Here is a 23,846-nt window from a genome sequence, read left to right as displayed (position 1 = left end):
TGGAGAAGCTGGCAGCCCATGGCTTGGACACAGACACTCTTCACTGGGCTAAAAATTGGCTGGAGGGCTGGGCCCAGAGGGTGGTGGTGGTGAATGGGGTGGAATCCAGCTGGTGACCGGTCACCAGTGGTGGTCCCAGAGGTCAGTGTTGGGGCCCATCCTCTTTAATACCTGTATTGGTGACTTGGATGAGGGAATTGAGTGCTTCCTCAGTAAGTTTGTAGATGACACCAAGCTGGGGGGGAAGTGTTGATCTGCTGGAGGGTAGGAAGGCTCTGCAGAGGGACCTGGACAGGTTGGGTTGATGGGCAGAGGTCAATGGGATGAGGTTCAACATGGCTAAGTGCCAGGTCCTGCACTTTGGCCACAACAACACCATGCAGTGCTATAGGCTTGGGGCAGAGTGGCTGGAAAGCTGTGCAGAGGAAAAGGACCTGAGGGTGCTGGTCAATGCTCACCTGAACATGAAGTGGCAGTGTGCCCAGGTGGCCAAGAAGGCCAATGGCATCCTGGCTTGTATCAGGAATAGTGCAGCCAGCAGGACCAGGGAGGTGATCGTTCCCCTGTACTCTGCTCTGGTGAGGCTGCACCTTGAATGCTGTGTTCAGCTTTGGGCCCCTCACTACAAGAAGGACTTTGAGGGCCTGGAGCATACCATACAAGGGCTACAAAGCTGGTGAAGGGCCTGGAACACACGTCCTGTGAGGAGTGGCTGAGGGAACTGGGGGTGTTTAGTCTGGAAACAAGGAAGCTCAGGGAAGACTTTATTGCTCTCTACAACTACTTGAAAGGAAGGTGTAGGGAGCTGGGGATCGGCCTCTTCTTGCAGATAACTAGAGGGTATGGCCTTGAGTTGCATGAGGGGAGATTCAGGTTGGAAATGAGGAGACATTTCTTCTCAGAAAGAGCAGTCAGGCATTGGAATGGGCTTCCCAGGGAGGTGGTGGAGTCACCATCCCTGGAGGTGTTCAAGGAAAGGCTGGACCTGGTGCTTAGGGGCGTGGTTTAGTGGGTGACATTGGTGGTAGGGGGATGGTTGGACCAGATGATCTTGGAGGTCTTTTCCAAACTTAATGATTCTATGAGTTGTGTTCAGAGATGTAAAGTCCATCTTTAGCTTTCCATTACCTCTGGTGTTTCAGAATATTGCTCAGTGTAAAAAACAGTCCACATGGACATCTCTCCACAAGAAGTCACTGTTAGGGTTACTACTTTCCAGCAATAGCACTAATGACATTTCTCTTGACATGCCATCAAAAATGTACGTCAGCTTGGCAATGCCACCAGGAAGTATTTACTTGTGGCACAAACCCCACTCAGAACCAATCTAGCTAAATATAGTACTGGAGGGACAAAAATAAAAAAACAACGAACAAGCCCCTCCCTACTATGTTTTCCAAGTTCTTACACGTAAGTGCTCCAAGCAGAAGGTTTTACCTTGCTGATGTGCTCTGGTGCTTGATCTGGCTGACTGCTGAACTCTCCACCTATCTGGAGGTCACTGACGCAGGAAATGGAGTCTCTCAGTTCAGTAAGCTTCTGGCTGCCCAGTACAAGGACTGTCTGATAGGGTTTGTGATCTTTGTGCTACAAAGAAAACAGCATAAAAGGTTCAAGTGAAAACTACTTCAGTATAAGAACTGCTCTTGACTTGACAGCTTGAGGTATTTAATAGCAGCACACAGAACAACACCTTCCTATTTAAGATTTAAATTTGCCTCAGCCTATTTTACAGATGGAAATTACCAGTTTTATGTAGAAATGTCTTTGTGTATACCAGTACCGTAAGGAAAAACATGTTCTGTAAAAGCCTTGAGAAGTTACCACAGTTGAAGAATTTATCATGCTTCCTCAGTGGTGTCACTGATTTTAAATGCTTGGGAAAGCAGTACATTACCCAAGCAGAGGTATTAGAATATAACTTAGAGGATTTAGTACCAACCTTCTGAAATATGACAGGATAGAAAATGTTCAGAGTTAAAATCAGTTCTCCCTCTTCTACTAGATCTGCTGGATTGTCTGGCCTCTTTCCAATTGCATGTGACTCCTGAAATAAAAAAAAAGATACAAATAGATATTATATTGGCAAACTCTTATATACCATGATCCCTGGATAAAAGTCTGAGAAACTCTGTTCTAACCGTAACTTGTTTTCGACTGTCTTTCTGCAGCCTTCTGAATTAACAGCCTCGTTCCTTCAACATGGAAAAGTGAAAAATTGTGGTTTCAAACATTTCCCTTTATTCCTCGGCTCTGGAGAAACTGAGGTACTTTTGCCAATTAGAGACAGCCAGCTACTGCGGCAAACCAGAATGGCTGAGAAACACGGGTTATGAAGCTCAGACCTAGGGACTTCGCCTCTACTGTTTTCCTCTTTCAGCTCTACAGAAACCAGCTGACAACTATTTATACATGAAAGCTTAGATATCAACACGGGGCTCTGCAAGCAACAATGCTATGCATTTTGTCTAGCTCTACAGTAAGCTCGTACAATGCTCAGTACACTTGACACCCTACACAATGCTTTAGTAGCAGCCAAGTAAAAGCACTCATACAGCAGTAAGGGGCTGGAGTTCCTCCTTACCATGTTTGGTATCAACAGAACAAGAGAAGAGTTCCTGTGTTATCTTCCCATAAAATGTCTTTAATCTCAGTCATTATCTGCAGATTCAGATCTGCAAACATTTACAGTGTACACAGGTTCAGAGTAATGGGGAAAAAAAAAAAGCAACCAGTAGTCGGATTTTGGTTGTGCTAGGCAGCACTGAAATCCTGTGAGACGACAGGGAAATCTTACCATCTCATAGGCAAGAGTTTCTTGCCTGCAAGCCCGATCCACAATGATTCTTTCTTCTCTCCTCTCTAGTACCTTCTTTCTAATTCTGATGGACATAAACACAGGACAAAAACTTCATTAAACAACTTCAGTACACAATCTGTAGACATATTTCAAATAACACAGGGCACTACAGCGCAGCTTTCAAAGAGCAAGATTTCTGGCCATCTTAGTACAAACAACATTTGCAATAATCCTGTCTGCCAATTACCCATACATCATCCCAGGTTGTGGATTTTAGCTTCCTCCCTCCCAATACTCAAATTACAGCTTGTTTGTGGGCAGTTTTTTAACATGAGAGAAAACAAAATGTTGACCCCGCAGAGACCCTACAGACCCTTGCTACCTTTGAGGAAGCTGTTTTTTCTAGTCCTCACGCTTTAGAAAAATCCAATTCATACTCAAGCAAAGAAAAGAAAAAAAAACCAAAACCCTAATATTATCAACCCCTGGACATACTTTCCTAAAAAGAACTTCTAAAAAAAAAAAAAAAACAAAAACCAAAAGAGCGTAACACCTAGAATATCTACTACAATACACATATTTAACCACTGTGTGAATAACAAACCCATTTTAACTTCCAGGACAAGTCTATTCACCCCTTCCTGAAGGTTCCTGAAGGTTTTCAGGAAGATTTTAAAGAACTATATGGCCATAATTTCAGTAGTAACACTTCAGATGTTACAATGGGACTGTGGGTTGCTAGAGATAAGAACTAAAGATGTATTTTTTTATTTTTTATAGTAACCTTCTTCACATGCTCTCAGGAAGTTTCCTGTGTGCTCAAAATGCACTAATTCAGAAGCACCTAGGTTCAGGAATCCTCAATTCCTCCAGGAAGAAAGATGGTGTGTTTTGTGTCATATCTTCATTAAAAAAATAAAAAAAATCCAAAGTAACATTCAAGCAGAAGGCTCATACCAACTAGCTTGTCCTAAAGTGGTGCTTCTGCCCTTAGAGTATTTCTAGACACTGCTTCAGAAAGTACACCATGGCCTAGAAAATGAACATGCAGCTAACCTCGCTGTTGTGTTTGTTTGGTTTTCTTCCCTTCCCTCAAATGAGGATACAGACAATATATGGTAGCAACATACCGAAGAGTTAGCAAACTGCTATCTTCAGGAATAACTTCCGGGTCCTTGTCTTTATCGGAAGACATTAACATATCAACACTAGGACAACAAAGAAAACAATTACTGCACACTTTTTCATACTTAACAAAAATCTCTAAGTTGTTCTTAAAAGGAACAAAGACAGTAAAATGCAAATAAACAAGGCACAGCTTATATAGCCTAAATCAACTCTACTGCCCTCATGCCCTGGTAGGACAGAGAACCAGAAGTAAAAGACTCCTTGAATTTATTCCTGGCTTTCACAGACATTGGGCAAGTTTTCTCTGTTTCGCTTTCTTCCTAACAAAGCACAGCTGCCTACAGAGGTGTAACAAGCCCCAGTAGAGATGTGTGTCCAACACTTTTTATAAAATAAAAACGTCACTTGACTTTTTAAAATCCCCACCCACCTGCTCCAATTTTCTGATGATATATGGCAAAACAGATTCAACCAAAAAGAACCATCAGACTCAACCCATATGGCAAAGCTAACAACTCACCCAAGCACATACAGGCAAGCCACCACATTCACACAAGCACTGACTGCTGTATTAAGGCATTAATTTGCACCATACTTCTTCCAGTGGGAATTAAACAACATTTCTGCTGAAAGTGGTAGGTCCACCCTTCCTTGCATCCTTCTTTTCATCCTCAGACCCTTTTAACACTCTCTCTTTTTGTGCCCATACAGTATCCAAAGTACAGCTAACAGGAATTTTTTGCTATAGTGCAAATCACTGCAGGATGTAGGATGGAAGAGCAGAACTGGTTTGGCTGCAGTACTGATTTAAACAGATTACACAAATGTCATGCTTTCATACCATAAACAAGGATGAAATTTCTCACAAAACCACAGAATGGCCGAGGTTGGAAGGGACCTCTGGAGATCATCTAGTCCAACTCCTCTGCCAAGCAGGATCACCCAGAGCACGTTGCACAGGATGGCATCCAGGCAGGTTTTGAGTATCTCCAGAGGAGGAGACTCCACAACCTCTCTGGACAACCTGTGCCATTGCTCTATCACCCTCAGAGTAAAGAAGTGCCTTCTCATCAATACATTAAAAAAAAAAAAAAAAAAAAAGTCCTTCAGAACACCACATCTGCATCCTGTCACAGTTTTATAATATAAAGTTATTCCACATCACACCACAAACAGACCCAACTATCCATGTGTAGGCTTCAGATTAGACACTATTATACTGGCATCACCTACCTTTTTTTAATCTAAAAACAGACAGAAAAATGCTGATTCAAAAAACAGTTTTTTTTATTATTATTATTTTATTATTAATCAAGGCAAATTTTATCCAACATGAAAACAGTCTGGAAAAAAATACCATTTAAAATAGAGAAGTATCACCCACTTTGAATCAGACTTGATCTGTCTCCCCACTGCTTGCAGACTACATAAAGTCAGGGCTTATATCGCTGCTTATGTCATTGTTCAGGTTGAATCCCAACAAAGCTAAGCAAACCTCTCCATATGGAGAAGGAGAGCACTGGTGGAATCCAGGAGGAAAAAAAAAAAAAAGATTGTACTATCTATTCTCAATGTAATGCATGATTTGGTTATATTCTTTTTCATTACCATCTTCTAATGTCCTCCATTTCAACAATACTAAGCTCGGGAAGTCTATAATTGCAGTAATGGATAAGTCATTAGAGCAGGACTGCACAGGAGTATACAGCAATTGAGAAACAGAAGTCTGGAACCAGCTGCTATCAGCTGACAGTAAGTAAACGTCAGAGATAAGGTTTCGGTTCAGGGTAGGTGGCCTACTTCTGATGATCCAATACATTTATTCTGCACTGACGATTACTTGTATTTACTACTGTTTAGACACTTTCACACCATCCAGATGTACTCTAAAAGAAAAATAAGAATTTTTCTGTGTATTTCAAGTTACTGAGAAGATTCGTTCAGATCTATTATTTTTAAAAACAAATAAAAACAATGCAGCAATTACTTGCAGCCCCTTAGAAAAAGAACCAACCTTATCCTTAGATTCCCGCCAGAGGAACTACAGGCAGAGACAATTAAGTCAGCCCTGTATTGAATGCAGACTGCTGCTAAAGAACAGTCATTTTAAGCAACATAAAGAGTACTTGGAGCATATACAGCAAGCATCAGCTTTAGATAGGGTTGTTCTCCATTCAGCACAGGTCACTGGTATGAACAGCCCACCCACTGAAGTAAATATAGCCCCTGGCAGGTAAAGCAATTCACAAATAACCCTTCTGTGGCCAATAAACACAATCTACATCCCACCAACTTGCCTAGGCTGTTTGTTGAAGTCTTCCTGCACTTGCATCAGTGACCCTATTTACCTAAAAGCCCTGAATTTCTTGAGGTCCTGCCATTTTGTAAACATGCCTAGGCCCTTCGCTCTTTAAGCAACACGTAGGTTGTTTGCAAGATTTGAAACCTACTGTTGTAAAATTCTACCTACATCAAAGGCAACAAAATCCCATTTTGAGAGAGGGAGTTAGGAGAATCTTACCAAGTAGAGGTGGAGTGCTGACAGCATTAAACTGGTGGATGCTACTTAGTGTCTTTGCTAACTGTTGTGCACTGTGCAAATTAATTAAAGCAAGAAGCCTTGGGCCCCTTACCAAGATCAGTCTCTTGATGGGAGTGTGAGCCTGTCTTAAGAAACTTGCAGAAACTGGTTCTGTGGATAGACAAGAGCCAAGGAGCTCTTGTCAAGATGAGGATTTTGTGGTTTTGAGTCTGCGCAAACACAAGTGGTCAACTAGTGGTGGCAAGGAAGAGTCACCAACCTTCACACCCAAAAACCCCGGCGACCACCACCAGGAGACACTGCACAAGTGCAGATGTGAGGAGGTTATGAAAATGACTTCTTGAACTAATTTTAATATGAAGCAGGGACAGGTTATGTGTATGAATAAGTGCATTGTGAAACTCCATGCATATGCAACTCTTTACTGCACATAACCATGGCAAGTTGCCATGTCACGTGCACATGATTTTGGTGGGACTACTCCCTGTGCTGCATAAACATACCTACTTTACAATCTTACTGACTGTGGAGTCTGTTTTCCACAAGTCAGTTTCCCTTCTACACAAGCATACAGTGTCAAGCTCACCAATACTTAACATATGCTTTCCTTCCCACCCATAGCATTAGACAGCAATCTCTGGCTGTGGCATCTGCTGAATGCCCACTAATCATCCACACCAGGAAACAACTCACATTCCCTAGAAAGCAGCTTCAAGAAAACACAATGAAAAACACCTGTCATGCAAGCTGTTTCCTCATTTTCCATGTAAGGTTGGGATGGTGGCTAGCACAAAGAGAAAATGACACTGGATTCCTAGGAGGCTGCGTGGACCTTTGTGAGCCTTGATACTGCCATTTCAAACTCCTCAAAGCCAGAAACCTTTGATTTCTAAAGGAATGTTACATGCAGAATACCTTTTTCAGGCTTTTGAATCAGTCTCACTGTATCACAGGCATTTAAGTCCTGAGAGACCTTGCTACACGGCCTCTTCTGTAGGCCACACTGGAGTAACTCCACTGCAGTGGAACCACACTTGGTCCACAGTCTTAGGAAAATCTGCCTTGGTAAGGTGTATGGCTATTCCCTAGGGGAATTAAGCCCAGGTAGTGGGTGTCCCGTGCCTAACTTACCAAACTGCACAGCAGAAAGCTTGCGCCAGGCGCACCTCACTCCCAGGGCAAGCTGCTTCAAGACAAAGAGTGGTCATACACACAACAGTGCACTCAACTATGGCAGGGGGGAAATAATTACAGCAGATGCCCAAATTGCTTAACGGGCATTGAGATGAACTGTAGGATAGTGACAGGGAACAACAGGCAAAGGTCGCACTTAAATAAAGCAAGCAAAGTGCTACACAAAATTCATGTCCCCTTGGAAGAAGGCTAAAAACACGAAGGCTAAGGCCAGGCCTGTGGTAATTTGGACATGGAAACAGAACATCAGCAAAGCCCTTAATCACCACGGCCTCACTTTTCTCAGAATATTCTGGCAACACAAAAATCTTCCTCAGTTTTAGAAATTAAAAACTTTGAAGATTGCTTAGTATTTTGCCCGATGCTTTTCTGCTAAATCAGATACCGTGTTTATACTACTCTCTGCATTGCACATATTTTGAGGGCTGTACTTTCATCACCTTTGAGACACTAATGCTACGAGATGCTAAATACTAATACGATAAGACACTAATGCTAGCTTAATGCAGCTTTATAACACATCCCTAGAGATATTTACAACTACCCCCTTCTAATAAAACAAGAAGGTGAATCGGGGCTGAAGAGAAATAAGGTACCTGTAAAGCCTCACCTCCCTTGACCTACCTAAAATCCACACTGATCTGAGCCTAAGCCTGTCCTACACCTACCCAACAAACCACTCTGAAGGCAAAACGGAGTAACACAGCCGAGCACCTCCAGCATTAAAACACTTCAGTCTCTCAAACATCACTACTGAAACCCAGTGTAAATCTCTGTGCTGACTGATGGAACAAGGGGCAAAACCTGACTCTCCCAACATCTTGGTTATTTAAGAGAAGAGCTGACAGGATCTCCTAGCTGGGGACTGCATTTTATACCTGCACACAACCCATACAACCGTGGTTTGCACACAAGTTGAACAGCATGCAAACTGTTCTTACTGAGTCAAATTCAAGTAAAGTGAAGGTGCAGTTATTCTCCTGCAAATGGAAAAATACACAGGTGCAAAAAAAGGAGAGATTCAACCACAATACACTGGGATGCACAGCAAGTTAAACAGCATTTAAATATTATTCCATTTCTTCTCACCAGAAGAGTCCTAAATCATGAGGAATATTTAAAGATATACTGTATCACAAATATTGTGAAAAAGACTCCACTATGGGTTTTGAAAAACTTTATCCTGAGTCTAGGAAAGATTCCCTTACTCCTGCTGTACCTGTGTTTACAAGAAAATAGGTACAGCAGGAGTATCCACATCTTGCCATTTCTCTTCTAACCAAAGCAAAACAGCTTAGCTTGCCAGAGCTTCAGTCACAAGTAGCTCACTCAAGAAAATGTGTTTATATCCAACACGCCTTCATGTCAGTGCCTAGGAAACTATATTTAGGCCAACAACAAGTGTGACCAGCAGACTGCACAAAACAGGTCTTGCTGCAGTCCACAGTTGTCAACTCTTCTCAAGGGACGAGTACAAACAGCTCAGGGCAGGCAAGTGAAAGTGATTGGAGGTGGTGACTTGAGGTTGGCCAATGTTAAGGAGAGATTCAAGAGGCTAGGACTATTTAATTTAAAAGCAAAAGCACGTGGAGATTAGGGATTGGGATTCCAGCCTGCATGAGGGAAAAGGTCACACCAGGATGTGCAGGTTTATCTTCGTTCTCCTGCAAAGCCAACAGGCAGCTGCCAGATGATCTGTTCTTTCTCCCTCATAGACCCTCTCTCCCTTTTCGCCTCCCTTTTCCAAAATTTCTTGCTCACAGCATCACTTTCCACTTTTTACTCAGCAGCAAATGGTCAGCACTGCTCCGTAACCCCAGCAAATGCAGACAGCAGATGAAATGTAGCAGTCATAGATGGAAGGAGACAGAAGAGAAGAGCATGGAATAAAGGAAGGGAAATATAAAGCACATAAAATCTACTTGAAATTTAAGCAAAAGTAGCAGCATCAAAGATCAAGAAACAGGGTCACTGCAGAGAGTCAGCCACAGCACAGGAACAGAAACTATACCTACAGAGGGAGAATTTAAAGTCATTCACAAGTGCTGCCACACCAGAACACATGACCTGTTTTTAATGCTAGCCTCTAGCATTACCCTCTATAATGCTAGCATCAGCCTCTATTTTTTCTAAGCCTAGTAATGCTAAAAAAATCCCAATCACCAAAACTATGACAGCTGAAGTAAAGCACTGGGTTAGTTAAGTTAGCACTAGAAAATGTGAGAACGCTTAGCAAGCTTCTCCTCCATAGACAAGGCAAAATATAACTCACTGTCCTGATTTCTTCCTGCACTACAACTGTCCCTAAAGGGCCTGATTTCCGATTGGCTTCCCAAACTTTCACCATCACACACAACATACACACAGGCATGTTTTGGCTCCAACTTTGAACTCGGTGCTCCTGGGCTCCAATTCTGCATGTTTCTTGCCTTTTACTGAAGCAGTGTGGTACGTTCCTACACCTCCTCCTCCCTCTCAAGCACCATCACCATTTAAACAAACAGTAATTACCAGTTAATGAACATAGAATCATAGAATCATAGAATATCCTGAGTTGGAAGGGACCCTTAAGGATCATCAAGTCCAACTCTTGACACCACACAGGTCTACCCAAGTTCAGACACATCTCAAAAAACGTTGCTGATGTTGGCTTTGCTGTCATGTTATCACCACAATTTGAAGTAAAAGCGTGGAAATATTTAGTAAGACACTCACCACACAACTTGTCCGATTTCATATGCACCTTGCACTTAGTGTACCCATATGGATCGCAGCTCCAGCTACATTACCAACCTTTGCCTTCTTGTTCACATCTGAGACTGTCCTGGTTTGGCTGGGATAGCTGATTTTATTTACAGCAGCTCCTTTGGTGCTGTGTTTTGGATTTATGATGAAAACAGCGCTTACATCACACTGGCATTTTACTTATTGCAGAGCAGTGCTTGCATAGCAGCAGGGTCTTTGCTTCATACACTGCCCTGACAGTCAGAAGGCTGGGGATGCACCAGGAGCTGGGAGGGAACACAGCCAGGAAAGTTGGCCCTGAGGAACAGGGGAATGTCCTGTACTATGCAACAGTGTGCTCAGAAGTAAAAAGAGGGGAGGATGACTGGGGAAGGCACCATACTCAGCAACTAGCTAAATATCAGTCAGCTGGTGGTAAGCAACCGCCCTTCTGTCACTCTCTTAATTTGTGTCATCCCCCCTCTTATTATTTTTTTTCCTTTTTTCTTTCCTTCTTTCTTGTTACACTTTTATCTTTCTAAGTGTTCCCCCTCCATCCAGCTGGGGGGAGTGAGTGAGCAGCTGTGTGGGGTTCAGCTGCTTGCTGGGGTTAAAGCACTACAGAGACTAAGTTCATTCTACTCCATGCATGAAAGAGAGCCACCTCCACCTTGCTTTTACAAAAACTAGTACATGCTTCTCCCTCCTTTGAGGAAACAACCATCAAGGGACCTGCACAAAGCCATACATATAGCAACAGAGCTCTGGTGCATCTTTGTAACTGATGAGCTGCGGGCAAACCACCAGCTGCGACGCTTTCTGCAGCAATTGCTGTGTGAAATCCAGCCTTTCCTAGAGGTCGGGTAAGAGCAGGTGATTCTCACTACTTATCTGATCTGGAAGTCTGATGCCTCTCAGCTTTAACATGTTAGATCCTGCTGATCTAGCACCGGGACGGTTCTCCCCTTCCCGTGCTAGCACTACTTTGCAATTCACCGGTCTGCAAAAAGGAGCAGAGCTACATGGGAGCCAGTGCACAACAACATGAGAACCTTTTTTCTTTCCCAGACCCAGTGCCGGCTGGGCAGCTCAGCAAAACAGCACTGTCCCTGCACCAAGCGTCAGGAGCCCAGCCTTGCACAGCCAGCCCCGACAGGGAAAGCAGGCAGAGGCTGAGGATGCACGGGGTCAGAAGTTACCGTAGGGTGCCAGGGCCCATCTAGGCAGTGTTAAGACTGATGTCTGGTTGCTTTCTTCACCTGAATTCCACCTCTGCAACCAGAGCACATACACACACACCCATACACCCTCAGCGCTGTGCAGGGACGCTGTTACCTGCAGCGCGCTGCGTCTTTACTCGGTTCATCACCACGACAAGCCCACACCGTAAGGAAAAGCACAGCACTGCTCTATGCAGAAACGTTTTCCTTCTCCACTATTTATTCCAGAGGAAAATAGAGGGGGGGGGGGGGGGGAGGAGGAACCCACCCACCCCCGCAGTCCCCCCCTCCCGCGGCCACCTGCAGACTGCCCGCAGCTCGGCCGCCGTCTCCAAGCCGCAGCCCAGCTCCTCCGCCACGGCCATGTCCTCCTCCTCCTCATCTTCCTCCTCCTCCTCCTTCGCCGCCAGAGAGAGGTCGGGGGGCCCCAGCTGCTGCCGCCAGGCGCAGCCCAGGGCGCCGACACTGAAGGCACGGCTGTGCAGCTCCCCCACCTCGTACTCGGGGGCGGCCGCCGCCGACATGGCCGGCACGGGCACGGGCACGGGCACGGGCACGGACATGGCCGCCGCCCCGCGGCGCCCCCTGGGGCCTGTAGTCCGCCATCTGCAAACGCGTCACGTCCTCAGGGACACGCCCGCCCCTTCCGCTCCTGGAGGAACGCGGGGGGCTGCGTGGCAAACATTAATAATAATAAATAAAGTCCTTAAAAGCGTGCGGTCTTTCGTCGCGCCTGACTGAAAATTTCTGCTACGGAACCAGCGAGGTGGGGAAGGACACCGGCCCCAGCCATCCTCCTGCTGAAACGCAAGCGTGGTGCTGGCTGAGCCTTTTTTACAGCATTAGGGTGTGCAGAAATATGATGAGTGAGGTTCTAGAGATATGTATGTATATATATACATTGTGTATGTATATGTACGTATGTATGTGTATGTATATATATCTCCAGAACCTCACATATATATACATGTATATATATATATATATATAGGCTTCACACACACACATATATATATGTATATATATATATATATATATATAGTCCCCCCCGGCCACGCAGGATTAATAATGCTTTCAGTTGCTTCAGGAGCAGCATTTTAGAGAAGGTGCAAAGAACCCTGCAGTGCACAGGCGCAGCATATTCTCCTGTTAGAGAATTTGGAAATTAGCCATAGGAACAGTGTGACAAAGCTGCTGTTATCACCACCTGTTAAGAAAGAGGCACAAATAATCCTGGGGTGATCTAACCTGATACACCTTTTTCAAGTACCAATTAAACAACAGCGTTCTCACTCGCTTCAAGTCAAAATACCCTATTACTTCTTTAAGTAGTAATGGAATAGTACTCAGAAAGGAGGGGCAGAGGGTGAGGTTGAGACCAGAAAAGTTTGTGATCAGAGGTCATGTCTCTGAAAGCTACGTGGAAGGGGCAGAATGCCAAGTGCAGACGGTGGTCACAGCATTTACCTGCAGCTTTTGCAAGAGAAAGTCGTTGAGAGGAGTGTGTAAGTACTTAGGAGTGGTTAGAATGTAAGAGCACAGCCTATGATGCAGGACCATATTTTGCTTCACTTAGCAATAACAGAGTGATCTACAGCCATGTTCCCTCCCCAGTTATATTTAGACTTGCACTGCATTTCAGTGCTAAATTCTTTCATCAGCTCTCACTCACCTTTGCCTCTTAATTACAGTTATTATTCCTCATTATGGAAGTTTTGCTAAGCTTCAGTCCATTTTTCCTGCACTCATTGACACTGTTTGTTTCCTTTTCAGCTACACCCTCTGCTTTCTTCATCCATCACATTTGTGCATCATGACACTCCCAAGCTCTGGAGGAAGCTCTTGATTAGGGACTGCTGCCTTCACTTCCTGCTGTATCCTCCCCGAAACCTTGTTGTTCCATGTTGTTCCATGAGGGGTTCTTATTCCAGTTTCCAATGCCACACCTGCCTTTTTATATGTTTGTTGTGATCTCCCATGATGGGCATGTTCTGTTTATGTTATGAACATACCTTTCCCCTTTGTGCACTTGCAACACTACCTGAAATTTGAAAACACCCTATCATGTATCTGTTGTAGCCACAGATGAGAGAAGGCTGTATTGATCTAAATGTTGGCATAAACATTTAGAAACACTTTGGGCCAAAAGTAGTAGGATTAAATCCTATTCTTCCAGAAAACAGTTGTGTAATGTTCAGAGAAGGATATTGGTTTCAAAAACCTTCTTTGGAATACCAAGCACACTAAACAATGTGGAAATCAGTGAGCTGGATTTTGTCCCAAAACCACATGAAAATGACTACAGAATTCTACAACACAAGCCAACCACAGAGCTATCACAGAGGTCTGTGCTGCTGAGGAGCATGTCTGGAAGGCTCTAGAAACTGCTGTGTTCTATTCATACTTCTTGGAATGATCAGTAAGACGTATGAATTTCGTTCACTGCCTCTCTTCCTTCTCCCCATGACAGGTTTGATTTTTTGAGTTCTTCTGTATTTTAGGGGTCTGTACTGTATTACTTAAAAAAAAAAAAAAAAGAGAGAGAAAAGAAAAAAAAAGTAGTACATAAACTTCATGCAGCACAATTGGGTAAGTAAGCTCCAGGAGTAGCTAGTACATGCTGAAGGAGTAGCTAAGGTGAACATACCTGAACATACCATAGCCAAACACATTGAGTGGTGAGTGGATGATATGTTTTCTCTTTCATTTCCCACTTCAATACTAAGAAGTTACATACCTATAAAGCAACTTCACTCAACCTAAATCTTTTTAAGAACAAACAGACCTGTTTATATTTATGGCTTGGAACCAGTCTGCCCTTTATACACTAGGCACAAGGAAAATGGGCATGTTAAAGTTTCCAATAGTTACTTTTCTCTGATGAAGAGACTTCAGTGTTAAAAGAAATTAAAGATGTATGAAGATTTCAAGCAATATAAATTCAGGCAGGTAGGAAACTGAATTCTCTAAGATGGGAAATGCTGAAACCCAAACAGCATTGAAAGACTATCAGAGCTAGATGAGAAGTGGAGATGGTATGCAAGAGGGATGGAAAACAAGCTGGAAAAAGCACATTACATGCAAAGGAGAATAAAGAGAAATTGTAACTAATGTGCTTCTGAAGCAATCAGGTTGTCTGTATTTTGTAATGCTGTGGTACCCTGAGGGCTTAAGAGACAGATTTTTAGAGTTCACATATGCACAACTCCAGTTACAGTCAATAAACATTGTGGATACATAACCTCAGAAAGCCTAAATGATCAAGGAAGTCTAAGGCAAAGATACTAATTAAACTCCTTAGTTCACCACAAGAAACACCCTTCATTCGTTTCTTGATGGGCACATCCTCAGGAATACATAACTAGTTCTGATAGCTTATTACATTCCACAGCAGTACTCAATGTAATAGATGTAGCCTTTATATAATACCTTGGTAATGGTTATGAAAGGGTAGTTCTGTGGCTTAGTCATAAATCATTGTTTTATGTTATTCTCAGTCCTAGTTCACATAACTAAATTTAGGTCATTTAAGAAAAGTGATTTAAAATACTCTGGGCTTCTGCTTCATCCAGAAAATAACCACAAAAACACTAACAGGTATGTCATGAAGTTAAGAAAATTAATGTTTGCAGGCAGTTTGAAAAAAAAACAAAACTTCTGAGAATTGGTGTTGGACATTATTTTTATATGCGCTCTGCGCTGGTGCGGCCTCACCTCGAGTACTGTGTGCAGTTCTGGGCACCACAGTATAAAAAGGACATGAAACTGTTGGAGAGTGTCCAGAGGAGGGCTACGAAGATGGTGAAAGGCCTGGAGGGGTAAGACGTACGAGGAACGGCTGAGGGCACTGGGCCTGTTCAGCCTGGAGAAGAGGAGGCTGAGGGGAGACCTCATCGCAGTCTACAACTTCCTCGTAAGGGGGTGTCGAGAGGCAGGAGACCTTTTCTCCATTAACACCAGCGACAGGACCCGCGGGAATGGAGTTAAGCTGAGGCAGGGGAAGTTTAGGCTGGACATCAGGAAGGGGTTCTTCACAGAGAGAGTGGTTGCACACTGGAACAGGCTCCCCAGGGAAGTGGTCACTGCACCGAGCCTGACTGAATTTAAGAAGAGATTGGACTGTGCACTTAGTCACATGGTCTGAACTTGGGTAGACCTGTGCGGTGTCAAGAGTTGGACTTGATGATCCTTAAGGGTCCCTTCCAACTCAGGATATTCTATGATTCTATGATTCTATTTGGTGTTTTAGTCTAGATTCCATCTTTGTTTACTAGCTCAGTCTGGAGTTCTGTGATACCTCTGTACCTTGACAGACAGAGCATTGTCCGTCACTGTTTTGTAAGCAGTGACTGCCTCAGTACAGCAATACAGAGATACAGAAATGGTTTGGGGCTGTAATTTTTTGAGACAGGGCTTCAACACTTATGAGGCTTAAATAGTTTTTCTTTGCCACACACAGTACTGCACTCCTTCATTGTGAAGATGCATAATCTGCATTCTTGAACTACAGCACCCAAAGCATTGAACAAACCCAGCTGAAAGTATTTTCTGGTTCCATCTGGGGGATTGTTTTGTAGCTTGACCCAAGTTAAGCCACAGTGTTTATACTAGGATCTTACAGAGTGCTGCATCAGTACAATCAACCTGGTGTTCACCAGGAATGGGAGTAAATGGAACTGCTTAGGAGTGTCTTGTCTGTCACTGCTTCCAAAATTCCCATGCTGATGAACAGTGATTCGGGGATGTAAAAGTCTTTGCATCAGACTTTGCATACCTTTACTCTTCTAAAGGCAGCCACTAACATTTTCACATCTTTTTCATGTCTCCCCTCAGCTTGCTCTGCCCTGGGCTGAACAAACCAAGGGACCTCAGCCACTCCTCATACATCTTGCCTTTTAGGCCCTTCACCATCTTTGTTGCCCTCCTTTGGACACTCTCTAATAGTTTTATGTCCTTCTCATATTGTGGTGCCCAAAACTGCACACAGTACTCAAGGTGAGACCGCACCAGTGCAGAGTTTAGAACTGAATTTGAGTATATGACTGAAATAAGGAACAAACAGAAGTCAGACACAAAGCAGAAATGGTATCATAGACCAGACAGCATCTAAGGCCGCTAAGTATATTATGTTTTAGTTACAGTCAGGAGCAAACAACTGTAAATAAAGTAGAATTCAAGCTGCTGCAATTGTTCCAAACATTTATGTCAGCTGTCATGAACACTATTTTCACTGGTACCTTCTCTGGAATTTTATCATAAATATCATGCTTGGATTCAGGCACAAGTTGGAAAGAAAAGCTGCAGGAATTCATGTTTGGACTTGAAACTGTATCAGTGAAACACACAGCTGGAAAGCATAACTTAATTTTCTAAGGCCAAACTACAGGTTTCCTAAGGTGTAGGAGCTTTTTGCCAGACTAGCTATATTATATATCTGACAAAAGACAAAGAAGATGTTTACCGGTACAGTTTTACACAAGGAGGTGAAATAGCATTGAAAAGGCTAGTATTTGCAGAGGTATGTTGTGATGGTAACCCTCTCACAGAATTACTTAGCATTTCGGCAGTGTAAATTGACAGTATAATTGTGCTAAACCCTAAGAAGCTATTAACCACATTTTTAAAGCACACAGGCACTTTTTTCCTTCTCTTACAAATATTTTGTAGCTAGAACATGCAAAGATTTTATGAAACACCAAGCAGAACTATAGCCAAGCTTCTGCAAGATGTCTCATCTGATCCATCATTTCCCTTTGGATGAAGACCCAGTAGAGAATCTCTTGTTTGTGCTGTGTATAACTGTCCTATACGTTTTAGAATTTTGTTTTACAGAGTATGAAGGAAACCTTGTCACACAACATTATAAATCATTGCCCAAATATGTCATTTCTGTTTTATAGACTTGGAGGACTAATCATAAGAGTACTCTGTACTTCTATGGGAAAAAGAAGTTGTGTTGTATTTTTTGATGAATATTTTTCAAAGAAAAGTCAAGTGTATTTGATGTCACTGTGAGCTTCAGTGCTTGGAAATATGCAAGATGATATCTATCTAAAAACATTTTGAGTTAGTTGTGAAACCCAAAGCGAAGGAGCTAGCTTTCATCCAGCTTTGCTTGAAATTGGTATTAGTAAATAATTCCAGTGATTAGCTAGCAGTTAATTAATTAAATAAATCACTATGAATTAATTACTTAAATTAGTAAATTATTCCAATTAACAGGGCCTGGCATAAAGCAAAGTCAGGGCCCTGAACTTTAGAAGAGCAAAATTACAGCTATTTAAAGAACTAGAGAATGAGATCCCCTGGGACATTCTACTTATTGACAGAAGAACTGATCAGAGCTGGCAACTCTTTAAGAACTTAGAGTTCAAGAGGTCTCCATCCCCATGCATAAGAAGTTGAGCAAGGAAGGCAGGAAGCTGGTCTGTCTGAGCAAGGACCTGCTAGTCAAACTGAGATATAAGAAAGAAATGCACAGGCAGTGGAAGCAGGGACACACGGCCTGGGAAGAGTAAAGAGTTGTTGTCTGTATGTGCAGGGATGGGATCAGAAAAGCCAAAGCACAGATGGAGCTGAGCTTGTCAAAGGATGTAAAGAATAACAAGAAGGGATTCTAAAGGTACGTTGGTACCATTTGAAATAAAGTCCAGGGAGAGTATAGTCCCTCTGATAAATCAGAAGAGAGAACTGGTAATAACAGAAATGGAGAAGGCTGAGATACTGAACATTTTCTTTGCCTCATTTTTTATTGTCAGTCAGGCTTTCCAGATCTCTCAAGTCCCTGAACTTCTAGGCATGGTTTGAGGGAGTAAAGTCCTTCCCACTGTAAGTGAAGAGCAGGTTTGAGACCACCTGATGAAATTGAACAGGTACAAGTCTATGGGGCCTGATGACATGCACCCCAGGGTCCTGAGGGAACTGGCTGATGTAGTTGCCAAGCCTCTCTCTATTATATTTGAAAAGTCATTACAGTCAGGTGAAGTCCCTGGTGATTGGAAAAAGGGAAGCATCACTCCAATTTTTAAAAGAGGTAGGAAGGAAGACCCAAGGAACTACAGATGGGTGACCCTCAGCTTTGTGCCTGGCAAGATCACGGAACAGGTCCTGCTGGAAGCAATGTCAAGGCACATTCGAGACAACCTGGTGATCCGAGACAGCCAGGATGGCTTCACCAAGGGTAAATCATTCCTGACCAATCTGGTGGTCTTCGATGATGGAGTGACTGCATTAATTGACAAGGGAAGGCCAATCAATGTCATCTACTTGGATTTCTATAGGGCCTTTGACACAGTCTCATGCAATATCCTTATATCTATATTGGAGAGGTGTGGATTTGAAGAGCGAACCATTCAGTGAATAAGGAATTGGCTGGATGGCTGCACCCAGAGAGTGGTGGTCAATGGCTGTATGTCTAGGTGGAGGCTGGTGATGAATGGTGTCCCTCTGGGGTCCGATGTGGGATCGGTGCTGTTTAATATCTTTGTCAATGGGGTAGACAGTGGGATTGAGTGTGGCCTCAGCAAGTCTGCAGAGGACACCAAACTAAGCGGTACAGATGATACAACAGAAGGAAGGGATGCCATCCTAAGGGACCTGGACAAGCTTGAGAACTGGGACCACATGAGCTTCATGAGGTTCAATGAGTCTAAGTGCAAGGTGCTGCACCTGGGTTGGGACAATCCCTGACATGACTGGGCAAAGAACTCCTTGAGAGCAGTCAAGTCAGTCTATGATACTCTATCAATAAAATCTTTGTGAAACATTTTGGCTTCAGAAAGATATTTCAATGTCAGATTTTAATCATAGAAAGGTTGGCAGGGACCTTAAAGATCATCGAATTCCAACCCCTCTGCCATGGATGGGGATGCCTCCCACTACACCAGGTTACTCAGATCCCCATTAAGCCTGGTCTTGAATACCTCCAGAAAGAGGGCATCTGCAGCTTCTCTGGGCAATCTGTTCCAGTGCCTCACCATTCTTTGAGGAAATAATTTCTTGCTAACATCTATTCTAATTTTCCCCTCTTTTAGTTTTAAATCACTACTCCTTGTCCTATCACTACATCCATCCCCTGACAGAGTCCCTCTCCTGCTTTCCTGTAGGCCCCCATTAGGTACCTGAAGGCTGCTATAAGGCCTCCCTTAGATGTTAGACAGCACTGGTCCCAATACTGACTCCCAAGGAACACCACTTGTTACTAATCTCCACTTGGACATTGACCTATTGTCTACAGTTCTCTGAGTGTGACCATCCAGACTATTCTTTACCAAATCCATATTCTTTGGTATCATATAAAAGAGAGAGAAAAAAAAAGAGAGAGAGGAAGACGAAGAAAGAAGTGGTTCCAGAGACTGACCTGGAAACATGTGAGTGTTTGTTAGCTGCCTTTTGAAGTGAGAGGTGAGTGAACTAGAGGAGATATGCTCATCAATCCAGAAGGGTTGTAACATCATGGATTTGTTATTCTTTTATGGGCAGCATGTCCACTCAAAGAGTTGGATTTAGCCTATATATTATACCATGTTTATTCTATTTCTGACTCTCTAATCTACCTTTATAGAAATACTTATTTATATTTTAGGGTATGTTCTTCACCTGACAGATAACCAACTGTTATTTCTTTCTTCTTCTTATTTATTTATTTATTTATTTATTTTTCCCAAGAGCCTTAGTCATGAACAAGAATCCCATTTTGCCATTTGCACAGAACAAAAATACAGCACAGAGGAAAGAGGACAGGATTAACACAGCCACCAGCATTTGGCTGAGTAGGCAGCTCTGAGGCATTGCTCTGACCAGGGTGCCACCAGTGACACCCTGCTCAGGAGTCCCTCCCTATTCCAGCCCCATTCCTGCCCAACAATGATTGTTCTTATAAGCACCTGAGGGTCTTGTCCTCATCTTACCCATTGTACCATCATCACTGATGACCTCTAGCAACATTTTTTTTGCTACCTTAAGGGATTTCTATCATACCAAATAGTGATATATTCTTTTTGTTGAAAACAAAATATTTGTTGAAAGCAGGCTGTTTCTGTATCTTGGGAAACTAAGTATGGTATGCTGACTTTTGCCAAAGTGAAATCCTTATGTGAGTGACAGAAACTGTCCATGTACCGTCCTTCTCCTCTCACCAAATGCCAGTGAACACAATATTTACTGGATGGCCTTTTTGCAACAAATGCCTACATCCATTTATTTTGCAGAGGAACACTTTTGGTTCCTGGTGTGTGTCTGGTAGTCTCTTACAGCAAGATTGTTCCTGGAGTGGAGAAATGCTGTGTTTTCTTTTCATGAATGTTACTCATCAAGGCATCGTGAACAAGGAGACTATGAGGTAATGTAGGACTGCTTAGATGACAAAGCTGGCTGGGTGGATGCTTGGTTCCTGGAGCTGGCTGGAAGAGTTGTGTTTCAGGAGGGTTCAGGTAACAGCATTTTCGCATAGACTGTATTTTAACCAGATGCTTAGTAAATTCTGCTGAGGCTGTTGGTCTCTCCAGCTGTGTCAGTGACAGTCTTTCCAGCTATCAAACATCTTGCACAAAGCATTGGAGATGCTGAAAATTTACACTGATTAAAGAGAAGTCCAGGAAAATGTTATGAAAGAATAATCTGGTGAGGATTCTTATGTACCTGCACAAGAAATTTGAGCTGCAAAATAATGCAATTTGGGAAACAATTATACGTACTAACAATATTATCATTGTCTTTGCTTTTTCCATTGACAGAGACAGGATACAATAGATCTGAATGGACACTTGGACTCTTTTTATGTTCTTACTGCAAACAGCTTACTGCCTTTTCATTCTTAAAGAGAAAAAGGTGCAGAAAAGTCCCATCCTAACTAAACCTGTTGCACCATCATTGATACTCCCCAGCTCAGATCAATTAACAGGGATTAATTAGGCAATGAGTCTTCTCAGGAAATATTTCACTGAATATCTAAGGGATGGAGACAATAGTAGGAAATTGTGTCTGAGTTTTTGGAAATCTTTTTCTGACACTTGCTAATTTTTCTCTTAGGTAAATAATTTATTCTGATGATACCTTAATAGGTATGATATAGACTTCAATCCTATAGAGCATCCAAAATTCCAACATACAGACAAGTTACCTTTAAGGACTGCTGCCCACAAGTGAGCTGCTTTCTATGCCACTGATAAACAGTACGTGAAGTCAGAGGGCTTGGGAAAAAAATAAAATCAGTAAATTTTCTGAAAAGTCAGGGGTAGCACAGATTATAATGCTAGTAATATGCAAGCTAATGTAGGCTAACTTTTCATTTAACAGAAAGAGTAACCCTAATCCTCTGAGATTTTTGCAAAGGCTTTTAGGTTAGGTTAAAAGTGCGTGCTGCAAAGAGATGATGCTGATGGAGCAGGAAGCATACCACTCTCCACCCTATCACATTCTATGGAGAGGATCTGCCCTCTGATCCTGAGGGATCTGCTAAGAACAATGGTAGTGTTTAACAGAGCTTTTCATATTTTATAGCAACCGTATAATCAAGGACAGAATAAAAACTCACCTGTGGATTCCCAATGGACCCACATAGCTTCCTGCAAGACCCAGTATCACTGCATGGACCTATGAGCATGTGGTCTTCCTTGCTAATTATTCTATTATTTTACACAAAGTGGTTGCAAAACAAACAAACAAACAACAACAACACAATCCTGAGTGTTTTTTTACACTTTGTGGTTGAAAATCCACAGGCATAAAAACAGGTCTTGAAAAACTCTGGGATTTTGTTCAGCTACCAATACATTACCTCATCTTTGGCTTTCTTTGAAATTCTAGGTTGAATTCAGCATTCCAGTCATCATTGTCGCATCATGCTATAGTCCAAGTTACTGGAGAGATTACCTCACTTCATCTCGTTATGGTATGGCAGTGACATTCCACTTCATTAGTAGCAATATCATCTGCATGAGTCAAATAGACTGTTCATGCTGACAAGCAAGATAATTTGCAGTTTCAGATTAGGATAAAAGCACACCTTGATGTCTTCAGAACAAAATATATGGTAACCTCCTTCAGCCTGGGCTTCCCACTCCATCACCAAAAGAATAATCTTCCATCTTCTAAATAAAGCCCAGCTGTCAGTGACAAGAGTGACAAGAATAACACACATTTCTTATTCTGCAGGCATAATTAAGGGAGGAACACTACACTGAGAAATTGGAAGCTCTTCCTCTAAACAAATCTGTTGAATGCCAGTGATGATAATTACTAGTGATTATTCACCGATTGCTAATGCAGCCTAGATTTAGACATTCCAAAATAGGGAAAGCCTGGCAGTTTTTCATGTTGGTACATATTCAGGATCAATTTTTTATTTTTAATGCCTAACAATAAATCCCTGTAAGAAAAAAGCTAGTATTTATACTGAAATCTGTACTAAGCTTCGTACGGTTACAGACTTAAATTACAGACATAATATTTCCACTTGAAAATAAATTGAAATCTAGGAAACAGAGAAAGATATAGTGCCTAAAGCATGTTAAAATAAAGGATGTCAGTAGAAAGATGAAATCATCTTTCTAGTAGAAGAGAGATAGACTAGGTCAAAGGAAAAAGGAAGGTTGTTATAATTCATTTGCACCCTGGAAACCATGCTGCATGAGATTTGTTGGAAGAAATCAGATCTTTTGTGAGACCAGATGGTACAGCTGGAGAAAGATGACAAGCTTTCAAGCACACAGAGCATTCATTAACTGACAACAAAGATGTAGCAAACTTACAGCTAACTACAGAACAATACTGCATGTGTGCAGTAGATCTCCCAAACCTCTTTTGAAAAAGACTGCCTAATCCAAAACTCCATAGTCCTCTCTCTATAGGGGTTTTAGGCATTCATCTAAATCTTATAAATTGGTTTTCCAACACTGAAAAAGAAGAGCATTTACTCAGAGTCTGAAAAAGCAGCTCATGTGAACCATTTGAAAACTGATTGTTTTCTTGTGTGATTTGGTACTGTTTTTGCTGCCTTCTTTTTGCCTGGAACAAAGAACTGATCTTACTGCATAACCAGATCAGCAGCAGTGTCCGTGAAAGGGAGAGAGAAGTACATAATGAGAGGCACTGCACTTTTAGGTGACCTGAAGTCCTCAAGAACCTAGTAAAAGATTCAAGGAAAGCATCCTCTGTGTCCCTACTTTCACTGATCATGCAGGTAGACTTTATAAGTGTAATAGAAAATTTTGAGCATTTAAATGCTGTGCTGAAATTT

At 42.4% G+C, this 23,846-nt stretch overlaps 1 protein-coding gene across 3 annotated transcripts in view; it reads right to left on the bottom strand.

The window, feature by feature from the left end:
- Window positions 1-12,222, bottom strand: part of SNAPC3 (small nuclear RNA activating complex polypeptide 3) — a 44,359-nt gene extending 32,137 nt beyond the window's left edge. For 2 of the 3 annotated variants that reach the window (XM_068665948.1, XM_068665947.1), the window contains exons 1-5: window positions 11,909-12,222; window positions 3,931-4,008; window positions 2,798-2,882; window positions 1,943-2,047; window positions 1,438-1,587 (exon numbers count right to left, since the gene is read on the bottom strand). In XM_068665948.1, the coding sequence (XP_068522049.1) occupies window positions 1,438-1,587; window positions 1,943-2,047; window positions 2,798-2,882; window positions 3,931-4,008; window positions 11,909-12,171 (681 nt within the window). In that variant the 5' untranslated portion in view covers window positions 12,172-12,222. The remainder of the gene's footprint in view (window positions 1-1,437; window positions 1,588-1,942; window positions 2,048-2,797; window positions 2,883-3,930; window positions 4,009-11,908) is intronic. The other variant, XM_068665946.1, reaches the window with a different exon arrangement.
- Window positions 12,223-23,846: the final 11,624 nt, after the last annotated feature.

The sequence above is a fragment of the Anas acuta genome, chromosome Z, assembly GCF_963932015.1.
Source record: "Anas acuta chromosome Z, bAnaAcu1.1, whole genome shotgun sequence".
In the NCBI taxonomy this organism is placed as follows: Eukaryota; Metazoa; Chordata; class Aves; order Anseriformes; family Anatidae; genus Anas; species Anas acuta.
The sequence above is the reverse complement of the archived record's forward strand: the minus strand, read 5'-3'. Positions and strand labels throughout refer to the sequence as shown.